The sequence below is a fragment of the Nesoenas mayeri genome, assembly GCF_963082525.1.
Source record: "Nesoenas mayeri genome assembly, chromosome: 1".
NCBI lineage: Eukaryota > Metazoa > Chordata > Aves > Columbiformes > Columbidae > Nesoenas > Nesoenas mayeri.
The window spans coordinates 156,336,783-156,355,688 of NC_137541.1; the positions used below are offsets into that span (position 1 = coordinate 156,336,783).

The window sequence follows — 18,906 nt, forward strand, 5'->3', positions numbered from 1 at the left end:
AAGGAAAGGTAGCAACAAATGTCTGAAAGAAGAAAAATTGCACAAAAAGGATCTAATCTTGATTGGCTTGGAAGGGAAGGAAATGATCTATTAGTAAAAGTTGTAGGTGAGAATAAGTAGGAAGCAGGATCTATAGACATCATGCAGAACAGAATGTGTATGTGCCTATATAATCAGGCACAGAACATGCAGACTTTGGAGAAAAAAGTAATGGGAAAAGTATGACAGAAGACAACACAATTTTCAACTATCTGCAGAAAAGCAGACAGACAACCAATAGTCTCCAACTCTTGATATTTTACAATTAGAAAAATACAGAGTTCATAGAAAAAAAAAATCAGTGCTCTGATAATTTTTAAAACATTTGTGCTATTTTATGACAATTTGACTAATTTTTGCAGGAGTGGTTATAGGCAACAAACAGTTAATCTACTGAGGGCTAAAAACCCAATAGGGATGCAAGTAAATAAGGTGGTGGGTAAAGAAGTATCTATTTAAAAAAAAAAAAAAAAAAATCAAATTAAATCTGCTGAATATCAAGAAAACTTCCTCAAAGTGCAAAGCCTTGGGCAGGTTTTCCTCTCAAGGCTTCAGGTGAAAGAGGATAGTGCAGAAAAGCCCTGTCTTGTTGAGACAAGATGCACCCTACACTCTCCTGAGCTCCCCCTACAAAAGGTACATGGGTGTGATGTTTAACCTCATCACCACAGTGCCAGCAGTCATTAACCTGCTGGAAGGTGGAAAATAACTTAGGGGGCTTCTACATATCACTGTAACTTGTAGAACAAAAATACTGCTCTTAGGTTTATGCCTATGTGTAAGCTTAGCACTAGCAATATCTTCACGTGGGGAACAGAAGAGACATTCAGTGGGATTCAAAGTCTTCGTATACATCTTCAGAATAATAAGTAGTGTTAGAAACTACTGGGACATCAAGCAGTAAGTGTTATACACATCCATCAGCTTGTCATCTACCTCAGAAGTATAAAAAAGACAAATTTCCTTCCCATTAGAAGATAAAATGAACAGGTTAATAATCAGTCCCTTTGCATTCTGAAGGACAAGCAACGTTGCACTATAAAATCACCCTAAAAGGAAAAAAACTTAGTTTTCTGTGGTCTCCCACATTTTTTTCCCTGTAAAATTAGCCTTTGAGGTACACTGAACCACACAACAACCTGTCTGACTTTAGCACACTAATTCAGGAGTACTGCAAGCAACTAAACAGCACAGAAAAAGCTCAGATGCTGAGTTATGCTGCTTAAAGTAAATAATACAAAGTAATTTCGAGTGAAAGACAAGAGAGAAGTGAAATACCATTGGCATCTATGTTTCACCGACATTACCTGAATGTGTTGCAGCTTTCCAAAGATGGCAAGCGAAGGGAAAAGTCCTTATTTGCCCGGTGGTTTCCCTCACAGGCAGACGCCTGCTCTGAAGCCAACATCCCCACACGAGCAGCGCTAATAAATCCCGACAGCTGCAGCACCGGCACAAAGCGGGCACCGCACCCCCCGCCCTGACGTCAGGCGGCCGATTTCGTAACAGCCACGGGCACCCACGCAAGGGAGCGCCAACCTACGAAGTGACTGAGTTTGGGGGGTGTTTTAACAATAATTAGATGGTGGCGCTGGATTATCAACCACTCACTGTTACTAAAAAGTAAGCAAAGAGCCAATAGTCATTGTTCAGAGTGAAAGGGGTCTTCCAATTTGCAAAGGGGCAGGGGCACGGGTGTGACAGGAACCTATAAATGCACAATGAAATGCAGAACTGTAAGAAGGGAACACGCCCCCCCAAATCCTATCCCACTTTACAGCCAAATATTGAGGAGTCAGCTGTCAACATGCATAATTACATATGTACCACTCCTCTTCTGCACGTATGGAGGTGTGCATTTGCTCAACAGATCGCAACCACTTACTGCCACGGGAACAAACACAGGTATATCTTTAAGACTCCTCTTATTTAGACCATAATCAATTCACCACAGGAACTGCCTCTTATGTTACACAATTTTTAGTAAAATTATACTCCAACCTCAACAGGGGTTTGTAGGTGCAATTGAAAAACAGTAAGTTATTGAACAAGAATACTAAATAAGCCCTACAGAGAACTGAAGGTCTCTGTGCTTTACCATTCTTGTTAGAATAAATTCATAGGATCTCTACTACATTTAGAAACTATCAAACACATCATCGAGACCCAAGCTACACTTTTAAAGCAAAATTCAGTAATACTAATAACTTATTTAGAAAACACTGCTGTAAACTGGCTGACCAGGCTGAGAATTTGCTTAAAATACTATAATCTTTTATAAAAGTCATATCCCAGTAAACACTGTGCATGAAGTATTAGACTCTCTGCAGCTGTAAGGGCCAAATTCTACCCAGTTCACCTCAGTCCTTTTAGGGGAGGCTAATGTTTCGTACAAAATTTAATTGTACAGATTCAAACTTTCAGACAATGTAACAATGAGATGTGAGGTAGAAATATTAAATAAGACAAAAGGAGCAAGGAGGTCTAAAAGGTAACGTAAGAGCACAAGTACAACTGCGAGCATTCAGTGCTTTTCCATCTTAATCTACAGGAGCTATAAGTAAATTCTACAACCGTTCAGAGAGACAGGTGAGGTGGGGAGGAATTCTGAGCTTAACACAGTGTTTCTCTCACAAATTAATCCAGTGTTAAGTGCTGCCTCTGAAAATCACTTTTGCAGACAAATTCTGTCTTTGGACATGCTCATGTAACTCCACATCTAGAAACCTGACATCTACATTTCAAACATAAACAATTACTGCACTTCAGATTCTACAAGGACTTACTGTACTGTGTGATTTTCCATGAGAATTTACAAGGGTTCACATTGTCTCATGAATCCTTCAATAAGCAACATTACTTTAAGCACACAACTTGTGAGACAGGAACAATGAATAGGGAATAAGGAAAACAACACTAATTCAACTGATTTTCCTTCTCTCAGTAGCTAGAAATAATCTAAGTAGTTTTCAAAATTTCGTTTAAGTTTGAAGTTACAGGAGCAACAGCTTGCACATGATTTTAGCAGCTTTCTCGCCTCAGTTAGAATGCAAATGAGTGGACATGATGTTTGGGCTCAATTTTAAAATCCCAAAACAGAAAACTTCAAAGTCGAATCTACGTCTACATGAGTAAATGTGCTGCTTTTTTTTATTGTTTAAATCCCTCCTATTTAAGTTCTAGACACAAAACACATGACACATAGGGATAATTTATTATTTTTAATCAAAAATTCATCAGAATATTTACAAAGCTTAAGTCATAAAAACACAGTCTTTTTTAAGATTTTATTTCTTTAAGACTTTTTCTTTTTTATTGCTCTTTTACTCCGTGATCTCTTTTTTCTGCCCTCAAACACGGGTTTGGCAGTCACCATGACTACATTACCCAGTTCATCCTCGTCACTTGAGCTACTACATCCCTTTTTCTCTTTATGGTCCGCTGTCCCAACTGTAGGGACATTTTTCCTCCTTTTGCTTTTGCCTAAATCTCTGCTTTCTGATTCCTCTACTGAGGAGTCACTAGAACTTTCTGAAAGATGCAAATTCCCAATAAAACCACCTCCATACAAATGTTCTTTTCCAGAATCTGAATGTTTTCTTCTTCTCTTTCCACCTTGGACTTCTGTTGCCAGCGCTTGATGATGTGCACAGCCTGCAGTACTTTTCCCTTTCCTTTCCTCATCCTGTTTAAGTTCAATCTCCATAGCAGCAGCAGCCTCCTGAATTTCATCGGCTTCTTTTTCCTTTCTCTTCAGACAAGTCACAGCTCTGCGTAGCCTTTGACTTTTAATAGCTTGTCTTTCATGCTGTTCTAGTCTGAAGAATGAATCAATTCGGAGCTGAGTCTACCAAAAATAAAACAGAAAAACACCTCTGGATGCCTTGTGATGGGAACTCAGTTGTTATCTCAGCTATAATTTAAAGCATCCCAAAATAAAGCAGGACAAGGGACCAATAAAATTAATACTCATGCAAATAGATGTGAACAATAAGATGCATTACTATAGTAATACATATACTTCATTACAAATTATGTAACAAAAACCTTTACAGAAACTAAATCATAAACCAACTCCAGTGAAATTTTATAAACATTGTGGCACTAATGATCAGACATATGTTGCTATTTTCAACCCCGAAACAGTGATGTCTGTAGTGCTCTTAAATATGTCCTTCAAACACATCCTTAGCTTCAAGCTGTTAAAACAACAGAATGTTTACTAAGCAAATGTTGTAAGTGCACTTGACATTTGCATATGCCAGTGCAACAAAATTCGGTCAATTTTACTCTAGTTCATGGTAACACATGCTGCTACAGTATCAAGATTTGAGAGGAGAACTAGTACTAGTTACACACAACGGGTCTGTGTTACCCAGCCACAGCTAGGCTTGCTGTATAGATTAAGCTAGTCATCTATATTCTCCATAAAGTTGTCTAAGAGAGACAGATGCTTCTAAAACATGTTCCTGTCAAAGTATACTGACTTAGCAGTACCTTTTACTCCTTTGAGCGATGGAGAGAACCTAGAAGACTGGTTTGGACTATGTATCTATCTTGCTTATAGCAGAAGAAGAAAAGAATCTGACCTTAGGTGATCAGTTTTACAACTGACTTTCACACTATCACAGAATGCACCACTACTCACTTTAAAGTTTTATAAAATCGACAGCACATTTATTTGGAAATCAGAGTAATATTATTCATGGACACTTAACCAACAGTGCAGTTTGCACTCCTTCTCTAAAGATACACATGGCACCCAATGGGCAGTCTCACTCCACCAAAATCTTAAGGGCATTTTTATAAATAATTTCCAGAGACAGCACAGTGCCTTTTAAAAGTACTAAAGGTGTTTGAAGTACCTGTAGTTTCAGCTACATCCAGAACAAACAGCATCCTGGACTGGAGACAGGTGCTTGATAGACAACAAAATTTGCAACCAACAATTGAAATTATGTAGAGAGCCTCACAGAACACCCAAATCATATGGAAATGAAGTGTAAAGAAGCAAGTTTAATGACTTCTAAAAATATATAAATGTTACAGTTAAAAAATCATAACCAAATCCCAGTTTCTGAGAAATGTATTTTAAAGTTTTGCTGTTCATTTTAAAATGCTTCTTACAGTTTTCCAGTTACCCTTAAACTATACATAGTTTTACATGCTTTACCTGCTGCAGGTTCAGCTGTTTTATCACAGGCGAAAGGATTTCATCTACCTTTGTCTTAGTCCAGCCAAAGTGATCCTGACAGAATGTGCAGAAAGTTAAGGAACTTTACAAAATGGCTATTACTACTAGTATTTTGTAAACACATAAATGAAAATTCCTCAAATAATGTCTGGAGGAAAGTTACCCTACTTCAAAGTTTTTTCTACTACAAAACCAGAGAAAACACTCTTTTATTACAGCTGACTTATATGGGTGGTTCCAATATTACACTATATATCTTAATCACACTGTTACATCTCATGGTGTGAATTTTGGGGTTGTCATATGTCAAGACAGGAGTCAGACTCGATTATCCTTGTGGGTCCCTTCTAACTCAGGACATTCTATGATTCTATGATCTTTATTAGTTATAGAACTTATCTAATATCATAATTTCCAAAAGCATGTCTCAGTGAACACAGAACTCATTCTGGCTATACAGTACTGCCATAAGGCAAAATAGCTATAAATAAACCTTATTTTTATACTTGCACACATCAGAAGTTTTATTTACCATTTAAAAAACTATTTGCTCTGCATGCATTGCCATCTACTTTTTAATAATCCACAGCAGCTCAAGCTGCAGCAGATGCAAGAGACAGACATAATTGCAAGAAATGAAGTGAATGACTAGGGACAAAGCGCAGACTGAATCATCATTTCTGACTAGGTTTTGAAACTCATTTGTGAAAGACAGCAAATGTACATCAGGAGTGGGCAAACAATCCCACTATAAGTCTAGAAATAGACACAGCACAGTTACAGAAGTGTAACATCACAACAAACTAGTCGGTCCAGCTATGAGACTCTTTTCACAGGCCAAGTAAAGCAGCTCTATAGTAAAAGGATATTCTCTGATCTGCTCTACATCAGGCTTCCCCCAGGTGAATGAACCCCTTGACTCATCCACCACAGGCTTCAGGTATGCTTCTGCCACTGCTGGATTTGGGAAACCTGAAGAAAGCTGCAGCTCCCGCAACTTCTTCTTGACTTTGGTGTCATGTGGATTAGGTCTCAATTTCTTATTCTTCTGAGCCTCATTCCACCACTCACTGGGGGGAAAAGAAAAAAAAAAAGGAAAGTATTTATTTGCCTACATAAAATACAATTTGGACTATCAAGAGCCACCATGCTAATTTCAGCAGCCTTGATTAGTCTCCCTACTTCTGTTAGTGTATGAGATGAGGTGGGAAATTTCAAATAAAAATGGCCAAAGGGACATATAATCTGAAAACAGAAAAGACAAAACACATGTAAATGCAGCCATTGTAAGCCACAGTAGCAAACATCACCTGGATTCCCCATAAGCTGCCAGAAGCCCTACATTCAGAAGGCCCTGAATTCAGTCTCACTTGGGAGGGATGTTCCATATAAAATGATCATTTTGGAGATTTTTTGGTTAAAATCAAAACAAAAACAAGGCTTCTAACCATCCTCACCATTGCTAATACAACTGGCTTGGCCTTCTTCAAATTTTGTTCTTCCCCACAGCCTACCTGTCTGTCTCTTTCCAGGTCATCAAGTCATCAAGTCTTTTTCTCTACGAGCAAGCTACAGCACCTTCTCACATATTCAGGGACAAACAACCTCCACTCCACTAGGGATCCAGCTCTGCAATGAACTCAGAGGCCGTTGCACAGTTCTATAGCTGTTCTATCATCTTCATTAGTCTCACTGTAATTGCTGTATCAACATGTCACCTTATTTACCTGCCATTTCAAATAATGATATAATGGAGTCAGATATTTAACAGTTAACGTAGTCTCCTTAATAACGGTAATTTGTTTTGTTGTGTGCTTAAGCCACAGAAAAGTATATTCACTAATATTCATGTTATAGAGAGACAAAAAAGCAAAATACAATGAAGCATACGCAAATTTTAAGAGAGGTTCCAGTCCATGCCCAGGAAATTCATTTAAAATCTCCATCGCTGTTACAAAGCCAACATTTGGGATGCCCTCAGTGTAGTCACTTCCAAGCAAGTATGCCAAATTAATTAGCTTGCTTCGATCCAACCCTGTAAAAGAAAGTGCATAAACCAAATAAAACCAGGGGATTCAGCATCTGTTCTCTTACAAATTAAAAAATAATATATTATCTGAAAGGCAAAACAAAACCAAAAACCAACAAACAAACACAACAAAAGGAACACAAAGGTATTAACTCTGTAAAATTACATTTAATTCAACATCAGAATTTGCTAAATTATATTTTGGAGCAGTGTCGATACGCTGCAGCTAGCTCAAGAATCAGAAGCACGAGTAGCTGTGCTAAACTATACTAAATTGGCAAATACATCTTGCCTAAATTAAAATGTTACAACATAAAGATCATTGGGAAATTCCGGGTTTTAAAGAGCTAAGAGATATTATTTTACACGTTTCTCCAGTTACTGTCCTGTTTACATGTAATTCTGAGCTGAATTTAGTAACTCCTGAATCAAAAATAAAAACATTCAAGTCCTCAGTTTTGAATTCCAAGCCATAATATCAACATCTCTGCATCTTAAAAGCATTCCCAAACTGGAAGCTTTTTGCTCTGTGGTACTTCAGTTATTAAGTTGACTTAAAGAGCCTGTGAAACAGCTAGAAAGAAGGAAGAACGCAGCTGACCACTTCTAATTGGTACACTATGAGATCCGAGTCAACCAAACTGATTTTCAGTGATTAGGAAGGAAGGAAGGAAGGAAGGAAGGAAGGAAGGAAGGAAGGAAACAAACAAACAGTGGAGAAAAGGAGGGACATGTGTCTAAGCACACAAAGCAATATCCATCAACTGTCAAGAAAGAATTGTACAATGCATGGAAACGGAGTAGAAGCACAAGACTGCAGAGGAAAGTGACATGAAGACCGATTGTGACTATTTATCCCCAATAAATAAATAAATCATCTGGTTTATTACTTCAATAACAGCTTAAAAAAAAAAATACACACAAACAAAAAAAAACAAGGAACAAAAAAAACCAAAAACCACACACATGCTTTTACAGCAGTCCTTTCCAAGTAAAGTACTGGAGCATACCTAAATAGGTATAAGTAGGAGAAGGATATTTCAATCAATTTGCTGGGAGAATAAACCAAAGACATCTTTTTCACCACATAAAAATGTTGTGAAATTTTACATGGAGAAGACATTAGAATGTCAAAACTGACTTTAAGAGTTCTGCTTAAAAAAAGGCGTAAGTTAAAATTGACTCATATTTCCCTTAATATACTACGTGACACTGAAGTTTAATAGTTCAACATCATTAGCAACAATTTGATTAGACTGGCACAAGAGCAATCTGAAAGAAGAAAAAAGCTGCCAGTACTACTTAAATGAAAAACCTTTTACACAGCTGCATGTGGATATGCTGGATCCTCTTCTAATACCCTATGCGTCAACATGCCCAAAATTAACTTCGATTTCCAGATGTGTATAAATGTGATGACAATGGAATATAATTTTTCCACCATATCAGAAAAGTCATGCTGACATTAACACAGAAAGTGATACCATAGTTAACACCTCTAGCTTTGATGATCATCACACTAAGTCAGTATATTAAATCCAAGTGGAACTAATAGCTGTTAAATCAGAGGGGTCATCTGGCTGTAAAAACAGGAACCCAATGGAATGTCTTTAGAGACTCTCCAAAGAATAGGCATTGCAATAACAAACACACAAAATTCTGTAGGAAATACAACTTCAAAAAGATACATCGCAGCACTGTCTTTTTAAAGACTGTATCTAACAAATCAGTACCTGAGGCTTACCTAGCTGGTTTTGAAAATCAACATACTGATAATATTCCACATATTTGTTTTGACTGAAGAAATTTTTATAAACATGTCGTGCACCAAATAACCACACATCACTGTCATCGGTGATTGTCCCAGAGGTCTGATCAGTAAGGTCCAGTACAGCACATTGTGCTTCTGCCTCCATCGGAGCTTCAATATATGGAATGCCAAACAGACGGAGAAGCTGCTGTAGGACAGAGAAAAATCACTTCGTATTTCATCTGAAAAATGGATTTCTATTATACTTTTGCTTGACTCAAACTGCTAGATTCACACTGGTATTTAGTATTTCATAGAAAATCTTAATTTCCACTAAAAAGCACCAAGCGCAGTTAAGTCAAGGGGGAAATCCCACTTTTCTCGGGTAGACAGTGCCTCATAAGTCAAGCACTACTTGATCATATTGCTGCTACACAGTTTGAGAATCTACTAGCTTAATTACATAAGCATACTTAAATATTGTGCTTTCCACAACCACTGCTTTAACATGGAGAAAAGTCCATGCGTTAGAATTATGTGGGCTCCATGAAAAGAAGATGCAGGTTAAAAACAAACACCAATTTAAAAAGTCACCTTAGCTTAGAAAACAGTATGAAAACACATTAGAAACTTTCCTATCAAGTAGAAGACACTGGGCAGACTAGTCATTCTTTAGATGATGCTTTGATACACATACATTTTGATGCATTTTATACAACTTGCTTTTATGGAATACATTATTTAACCCCAGTTAAATATCCCTTACCTATAATTAAGGAAAGTTACGAACAGCTTTTGAGAAAATGTTTGACTGGAGTAGAGCGGATAACCACATCATCCTCTATCAGGGGCATCAAACTCATTTTCACTAGGGACAACATCAGCCTCATGGTTGCTTTCAAAGGCCAGAATGTAATTCTAGGACTGTATAAATATAAGTATTCCCACATTTACACAGTCCTAAAATTAGATTTGGTCCTTCAAAGGCAACTGCAAGGCTGATAGGGCCACTGGTAAAAATGAGTTTGATGCCCCTGGCCTATATCAAATCAAAATTGTTCAACAAATACTACCTGGCTTTCCAAGAACATCTGTCCCGTTACAGAAGCAGCAACACGTTCCTGCTGCTGTTTTTGCGCATGAAGCATATTCTGCTCAGCAGAAAGGTCATTTTCTAATCCTTCCAGCTCTTCCTGAAAAACAAAACAAGGTTTTCAATGTTTCAAAAATTCAGGTATACTTAGTTAACTAAAGCACTAAGTCTCCAAGTACAATTATTCTAGTAGTATATGCTCCATTAATTCACTTCCATTCGCTCTATTAATTAGCTTCCCTAATGCAGTAAATTATAAGACCAGGGATAGGTCTTTTCATCAGAGTGCTAAAACTTTGAAGTTTCCCTCTGAATTCAGAGAGATTATGGTTAACCACCATCTTTAGAGAAAAATCGGTTCCTAGAGATTTAAATACATACATGAGAAAGCAATGAAACAGTAAGCTCTCCAATAGTTTTCCTTAAAAACTGCTTGAGGACAGAGCACTTCATTACTAGCTCAAAACAAATAACAAGAAGTTACCAAACTGATGTCTTGCCACTCATCTGCTGCATCTTCACCATCATCTTCCTTTTCAACATTCTGATCATTTGCCAACTGCACTTCAGACTCCTTCAGCAAGTCCTGTGTGACAATATCATGCCTGTCTGCCTCAGTTTCCAGAACTGCTGTTTTATCACCAAGTTCTTCATCATATTTAGGAGGAGACTCAGCCTCATTACTGATTTCAGCATCCACTTCAATAAAGCTTCCTATTGAAGGAAAATAATGATTTCAAGCTTCAGTTTGTTTAAAAAGAGGTATTTGTAGGCATTTTTAACTTGGTCAGTGATTTTTTGTTTTGCTATATGCAGTAACTAGATATAAGAATTATGAAATTACAGAAACTAAGTGATTCACTGTTAATACACCTGTTAAGTTCAATGTACAGAACAGCATGCTTTCCTGACTCTCCATATTCTATACTCAGATTTCAATGACAAAACGTAACACCAAAGGGAAAACATAGATCAGATTTTCTTCCCACCTCGTACATCAGTAGGAATAGATGTATTTTAAAGCATTTATTACTAGGACAAAAGGTTAATTTCAACCGGTTACAAATACAATTAGGTCCTATTTGCTTATATTTTTACATAACTAAAAAGCACATACCATCAGAATCACTGTCTTCAGACTGTGATATCACTTTTCTTTCCTCCTCAAGACCTTTTGCTTCTGGAAAAAATCTAACATCCTTTTGTACCTCAGATACATTCCCTTCTGTTTGTGAAATTACTTCCTCTGTATTTTCAGAAATTTTTAAGTTTTCTTCTTTTTTAGACAAGTCTGTTGTTTCGGCATTAATTAAAGCCCCTATACTAGTTTGTACAGGGGAACAGCTTGACTTCTGTGTGCACAAGTTTATATCCTTATCTCCCAAAGAATTTAAGTCCATTTTGGAACTATCTTCTTTGTCTACATCATCTTTGCCTTCTCTAGTATTGTCAATACAAGAATAATTATCAGTTCTGGATATACTGGTGTCCTTGGGTGTAATGTGATTTTTTTCCAACTCCTGATTCTTTTGTTCAAATTCAGTGTCTTGTATAGTTACTTGGTTTGATGAATGAATTGTAGATGTAGGCAATTTTTTTCCCTCCTTAACTTCAGGAATCTGATCTTCCTCATCTGAGCTACTAAGCAGAAAATCCTTCACTTCTGATCTTTGTGGTAGCACTCCATCAGTTCTAACAGTAACAACTTCCTCCCTTTTATCACCATCACTCAGAGCTTGCTGAATTGCCTGCAGTGTTCTTGGGGACACACTGCCTTCCTCTACAGATTGGTCCACGTTCAATCGTCCTGTATCTTCATCCCCCAGTTCTTCTTCTGAGCTGCTTTCTACCATAGCTGCCTGGATAGCAAGCAAAGTCCGAGGAGAGGGTGGTGCTGTCACCACATTGTTATTGTTCTCCGTCTGCAACTTGTCAGATGCAACTGGCTTTGAATTAGCAGAAGATTCATCGATTTTCATCAATTTAGTAAATTCAAACATTTTTGATGAGGGTCCTGCAGTAGTTTCCAGGTCTCCACTTGTAGCTTCTTTTGCTTGAATACCTGAAAGGTTTTTGTTCATTAGTTTTTTTTAGTAAAAAACTGCTTTATACTTTTTACATAATGGACATCATTATATAAAGATTAATAAACCAGTTTTCTACACATTTATAGATCACACTTAATCATGTCTAAGAATAATGCACATTTCATAAAAAGTATTGATTACATGCACCCATAAACAATATTCAGGTTTTTCTTAAAACTGATAGCTGCGGACTGCACACACTAAACAAGAAGTTTTACAAAATTAAGACCCGGCATACCTTTTATTAGGATATAGTGAGAAGTATCTTCAGAGAATACCCTGCTAGATTCCACTTCTCTCACAAAACCACCTTCATTTTCATATTGTGTTTGGATTTCACCTGAGTGCTGTTGGCTCAATTCTTTTTGTACATTTTCTATGCATCGATTGAGGTTGCTTTTCTTAAGCAACCCCCTAAGTTGGTACTGGGAAAAGTCATTGGACTCCTTGAAAAACAGACAAACAAAACAACACAAAGAAAACGAAAAACACACACAATAATCCAGTCAATTAAAATAAAATTACACTAGCTGTGCCTTTTAAGCAAGTTCATTTACCATGCTCTGGAGTGAATTTTAAGAGCTTCCTTTAAGCAGGTAACATTTGTCTTTTACTGACTGCTGTACTGCCAAGTCATAGCAACACTAGCCTGGTAACACACAACAATTTTGACAGGTACCATTAAGTAGTTCTGAATGATGGCTAAACACAATGAGGTGACAATCATGTCTTAGTGACATGATCAACGAAATTTGCTGGCTAAAGGAGCAGGTCCCCATCTTAATAACATTGCAATTATAACAGAATCCACCTGTAGATGGTTTTATTATGACGGTTGTTAGCTTACACTCAGGCACAACCTATCACATGACCTAACATATATTACACCTTTAAAACCCAACTGTGCTCTGAAAAGCTGTTGCAGAAGTGACACTATGGGATTTCCTATTTGTCTCTGAATGGCTTCGGTAACACACCTGCCTGAGCTACAAAAGCCTTTTCACAGCTGCCAGCTCCTCAAAAAACCTGAGGGTTTGGAATCCAAGTTATGGTCATTCTGTCTGGTTTATCCACATCAGTCAAATGTTATTTAAATTGAAATCTTGGGTGTAATGCTGATGAGGCATGAGACAGAGCATGATTTTTTTTTTCCATTATTGTCAAACTGAATTAGCTCTGCCAATTTTAGCGGAAATCAAGAGATAAGCTTCTGAATACAGAGGTAATAAAGCTTTTCAGATGTGATACTCTTACGTAGTCTTCATCTATATTAACTGTAATCACTCAATTCCGAAGGCTTGAAAACTATTTTAAATATTACCTCTGGCATTGCTTCAAATAGTGTTCTTTTTCGCTTCGTAAATTCTTTCATATCAGTCAGGATCTCATGTTTTATTTCTGGAGGCAGCTTGTTGAAATCTTCTGATTCAATATCTACAGAATTAGGATTTTCACATAACTCTTCCTACAAAAATGGAAAACAACACAAACATGTATTTTATATCACAGTACAGCAAGGACAATAAAACATTCGGAGCGTCATTTCAAATAACAATAGTTAGGAAAAAAAAAAGGTAACTGCTACCTAACAGAGTACATAATTATTGATGTACAGTATATAAGAAACTGGGGTTTATTCTTTTTATAAAGATATTTAGTATAAATTGCAAAAGCAGGTCCTACAGCCTCAGCTAGTCTGATCTTATCTTTCCAAAGAGGTTCTCCTTCTGAATGTGAACTACTTCAGAGATAAACAGCATTTACAAGAGCTCTTTTGATGGAAGCAGAGATAATTTTATTATTCATGATGCCTTCTGCTTAGGTTAAATACTTCTTTCCTCCTCTTGCCATGAGATCAGCACATCAGAAGGGAATATGGAATTTATCCAAGAAAATTCAAGGATCAAAGTGCTTCAATATCAATTCATATTTGGAGAAGCATGGGAATTTTGTTAAATATGTGGTCTTATATGTGCATACACGTGCATAAATGAATAATTTCACTTATATCATTACAAAAAACAATTTTGTCTTTACAAATCCAGAGAAAGTAGTAAGAAGAAAAAAAAATGTACCATAAGAAATGCCTATTCTGCTGTATTCTAGTGGAAAAAATTACATTTGTATTTCCTCATTAGCAGGAGTTCATTCACTACTTAAAATTAACTTGTTCACTTGATAAGTAATGCTATAGTAAGACCTATAGCTCCAAACACTTTTTTCTAACTTCTTTGTTTGGTTTTTTTTTTTTAAGCGTAGTTCATGAATGATGGGATTGTTCACAGTAACAGAGCAATCAGGATGCGCTTGCCTGTAACATCTGTTTTTGGCTCATTCTCACTTGCCATTCTTTTTCCTCTTCCTCCTCAGAGCTAAAAATCACAAAGAGAAAAAAAAATGTAGATATTTAGCTAGGAAAATAAAAGTCCTATTTTAAGTAAAAGGACATTTGTCAACCCTTCACCAGTAAGTATAACAATTCACACACAACACCAAAGAACACACACACACATGTATATACACACATATACATACAAACACATACACACACATACAAATACATACACAAGTCAAAAAGATCTGAACAGAAAGCAAAAAGGCAGACTTATCTCAGTTAGAACTAGATGAAGACAACTGTTGCTGTTTAAATCATTAACTGATTCTTACATGGTCAGCACATAAAGTATAGAAAGTATTTACAAGTTGTGCAAAGAGTAATCTAATGGATAGCTCTGCATTTTCACACCAGCTACCCAAGCTTGCATAGATCAGTTCCATGCATATAGATATAGCCACAGAGACTGAGGTAGCATTTTCATCCTTAAACATGAATCCAGTGTAGAAATTTAATCTGTGGGCTGAAAGCTTCTTCTGTGACCCTCCCATATATAACCAGAAGGCTTCTGTTTTCAGAGCTATAAACTAAACCATCCAAAAAGAAACTGAAAGAAAACATAAATTAAAGAGATATACTTTATATATTATGGAGTTTCATGGGTCAAAAGCCTTTCAGCAGAATATAAACCTGAGGCTTATACTTTCACCTGAGTTTATTATAACCGTTTCAGTTATTTTTCTTAATTCTACCTACCTGTCCTTCTCTTCATCCTCTAAAGAAGGCAATACATACATGTCATCAATCTCTTCTCTTCGAACTTGTGTAATACTAGGAAAAGCTTCATTGCTTATGGCAAGAAAAAGAAAAAAAAATACAATATTGATTAACAGCTATGTAAAAACTCACCTGTCACTTACAAACAAGGGGAAAATATTTTTTACTCTTGCCTTTTGCCTTTCAGTGCAGTTTTGATAACTTGTCTCTTCAAAAATGTTTTCAGGAGTTTCTCTGTAGTTTTCCTAGAATCACTGATGGCAATTTCCTTTCTTTGTCTTCGCTTAGCCTGTGAAAATAAGATTAACACGAACAAGATTCTGCTGAATGCTGAAGATATATATCCAGTGAATTATGTTATAGTTCTGTACGCTGCGTCTACGAACAACTCCTAACTCATCCTACATCAATAGGGACACAGCCTTCGGATTCTCCAAATCTCTTTACGTCAGTTTCCTCTGTGGGACTTGAGAGCAGTTTTCAACTTCTGAGTACAAATTGTCATGACAGTTGTGTTCAAGTCCACTATGAAGCAAGACTCAGGCTTATGCCATCATCTACCTCTCTGCAATTTGTTTTCTAGGCAAATCAAATCTGAATATATCATAAAGGAGCTGCTGCATCTCCAACAGCTGACCAAGAGTAGGATTGCAAAGAACACTTGCACAGCAGTGCACTTCAAACCCTCCATCCTTGTGACTCAGAATCAATCACAAGCAGAATAAGAAGGAAACTGAAAATGGCTACTTAGTATCAGCAGACACGCATCCTATTTTGTATTGCAATGACTCAGCAAAGGTACTTACCAAGGTTTGTCTCTTCAGAAGCGGTGCCTCTCCATCAAAAACAAAGACAGGCCGAATTCGGAAAAACAGTAACTTGCAAAGTCGATGAAACAGAGTGAGGAGGTGAGCATTTCGTACGGAATTACCACCACGATCTCTGGCTCCCTTTATTGCCTGGTTCAACCAAATACTGATATCTTAAAGAACCATTAAGAGGAAAAAATGTGCTATCTTCTGCATATGCCATATTAATAGTTTCCATAAAGTGTACATACTTGACTGATTGGCTTTTGCCCATTGTTCCAGGCTTGGCTTATCAAAGCCAAAGTTATCCAAACACTTGTAAACTTCAGAGAAAAATAAATTATTGCCACTATTATCCTCGACAAGAAGCAGAATTGAAACAACTGTGCAGCAAGTAGTACCTCCCCAGTCATTTTCACAAATAAGCAAAGGGTAACCTCTTTCTACAGCTTTCCAGCATTTAACCAAGTATATATGACAGGAAAGTTGATGCAAAATTATTTAAACGTTTTCATCTTATAATCCTACTGAAAGCAGCACATTTATTTTTAAAGCACAATACCCTACAGCCCAACATTTGTGTAAGTAAGCTTAGTATTCCACATACTATAAAGCATTAAAGCTACTTATCAAAATATTGCCATGATTTAATTTAAAAAAAAAAAAAAAGCTAAACACAATAGATCGTGTAGAAATAAGGGAAATAGTTACAGTAATGTCCCTCAGAAATCTGTTTCCTCAGCTCTACTGTTAAAGGATACCGACAGCAAGAATTTTTCCTTCCAGCGTTTCTGGGTTTATAGTTCTCCCAGCACATTCAAGCAGTTTCCAAAGTCCTTGGACTCCCATTGTCCTTTTTCAGCCACTCTGAGAGAAGAGTGGCCTATGAGGAAGAAAAGAAGGAATATCCCAATGATTAGATAATCCAGTTATTCTTTATTAACGAGAACGCAGTACCACTGCTAACGAGAAGACCGAGGCGAGCCGGGCTGGCGAGGGCGCCCCGGCAGCCGCTCGGGCCGGCTCCGGACGATCCCCTCACCTGCCGGTACCTGGAAAACCTTTCACAAAATCCCGTCAAGCGCGGCGTTACAGCTGCTGGCCGGCCGACAGCTCCAGAGGAGCCTCGGCTTCGCCCTCGGCAGGGACCGCCACGGCCCCGGGACAACCGCCCCTCGCCATGGGGACACGCTGAGGCGCTTTGCGGAGCGGCGGAACGAGGGCCCCGGCCCGGAGGGGATGAGGGGAGGAGAGGGGAGGAGAGGGGAAGCCGCGGAGACTCACCGGCCCGTCCCCACGCGGTGTGCGCATGCGCTTTCCCAAGGCTGCCCCGCAGCCCGCCGGGAAGCGCAGTTCGCGGGGCGGAGCCGGGGCTGTCATGGCGGGCGCGCCGCCGAGCGGGAGGGGAGCCGAGTGCTCACGGGCCCTTCACACGCCCCGGAGCCACCCCTCCCGGGGCTCCAGCTGCCCGCCCCGCGGGACCCCCGTGGCTGCCTGTGGGACACCGCAGGCGGAGGGGCCACAGTGAGGAGACCGGCGGCTGCCCGCCAGGTCCTCAGAATCACAGAATGTGAGGGATTGGAAGGGACCTCGAAAGATCATCCAGTCCAATCCCCCTGCTGGAGCAGGAACACCCAGATGAGGTTACACAGGAATGTGTCCAGGTGGGTTTTGAATATCTCCAGAGAAGGAGACTCTACAACCCCCCTGGGCAGCCTGTTCCAGTGCTTTGGCACCCTTGTGTTCCAATTGGAACCCATCACCCTTTGTCTTATAATTGTTTGTCACAGAGAAGAGCCTGGCTCCATCCTCGTGACACTCACCCTTTATATATTTGTAAACATTAATGAGGTCACCCCTCAGTCTCCTCTGCTCCAAGCTAAAGAGACCCAGCTTTCTCAGCCTTTCCTCATAAGGGAGGTGCTCCACTCCCTTCATCATCTTCATGGCCCTGTGCTGGACTCTCTGGAACTGAGGGGCCCAGAACTGGACACAATATTCCAGATGTGGTCTCACCAGGGCAGAGTAGAGAGGAAGGAGAACCTCTCTCGACCTACTAACCACCCCCCTTCTAATACACCCAAATCCTCACCTGCACAGAGGTGAGGTACCAAACACAACGTTGAAAAAATTAAAAAATAAACACTTGGTTGGTTGGTTTTGGGTTTTTTGGCAATGCTGCTGCATGGTTCTCATAAGATTCACCAGAAGGATGCCAAGGATACACACCCTGCAGCCCAACCTTCTTCCCACTCTCCTCCCAGCACCTCCCCCGTGCGCCTCACTGCACCCACTTCTCACACCCAGGAGTCCCTATGGAAAGGCAGTCTGCCGGGTGCCAGCACCATGTCCCCAAGGATACACATCTTTCATTTGTCAGAGATGCTGATATCGAAAAGTTGGCAAAAAGACTCTATAATGCTGTTTTGAAAACATTAAAAAGCAGGCGCTTTCATTGCAGCGCACCGGACATTCGAGATTACTCCTCTAATCGAGCATGCATGTGATTCACACTTCTTGGTATTTATTGCATACACCTATTGCATATTCATGTTTCTACTGCTTAGTTAATGCATTAAACATAAATTATTTACATAACCCCACCCTTTGCCAGAAGACCTTTGGTATTCAAGGGTCTTCATAGGGGGTCTCTAGTGGTCCCCAGTGTCTTCACAGCCTGGTACCCCCGCCCAGCGTCAGCTTCTTGACCTGATTTCTTGAGCATGCATATTGCCATTTTGTGCTGCTACTCAGCAAAAGCCATGTAACTCTTTCTTCATTTAATAGAACATT

The 18,906-nt window shown here is 38.8% G+C and overlaps 1 protein-coding gene across 1 annotated transcript; it reads right to left on the reverse strand.

Annotated features, from left to right (window-relative positions):
* Positions 1-3,251: 3,251 nt before the first annotated feature.
* LOC308042493 (DNA excision repair protein ERCC-5-like) lies at positions 3,252-17,335 on the reverse strand. The gene is made up of 16 exons (XM_080347949.1): positions 17,156-17,335; positions 16,875-16,996; positions 16,111-16,286; positions 15,478-15,593; positions 15,284-15,376; positions 14,504-14,564; positions 13,514-13,657; positions 12,431-12,638; positions 11,223-12,167; positions 10,590-10,819; positions 10,086-10,205; positions 9,007-9,220; positions 7,124-7,268; positions 6,101-6,303; positions 5,213-5,295; positions 3,252-3,886 (listed from the first exon to the last, which is right to left on the reverse strand). The coding sequence occupies exons 2-16, from the start codon at positions 16,960-16,962 to the stop codon at positions 3,335-3,337; spliced, it is 3,378 nt and encodes a 1,125-aa protein (XP_080204075.1). The 5' UTR covers positions 16,963-16,996; positions 17,156-17,335; the 3' UTR covers positions 3,252-3,334.
* Positions 17,336-18,906: the final 1,571 nt, after the last annotated feature.

Bases quoted from the DNA above. Each gene is read 5' to 3' on its own strand.
- LOC308042493 (XM_080347949.1), bottom strand. From the start codon at position 16,962: ATGGGAGTCCAAGGACTTTGGAAACTGCTTGAATGTGCTGGGAGAACT. The intron at 16,287-16,874 runs GTATCCTTTAAC...TGGTTCTTTAAG, and splicing joins AGGAAAAATTCTTGCTGTCG to ATATCAGTATTTGGTTGAAC. The intron at 13,658-14,503 runs GCAAGCGCATCC...CCATTTTTGTAG, and splicing joins GCCAAAAACAGATGTTACAG to GAAGAGTTATGTGAAAATCC.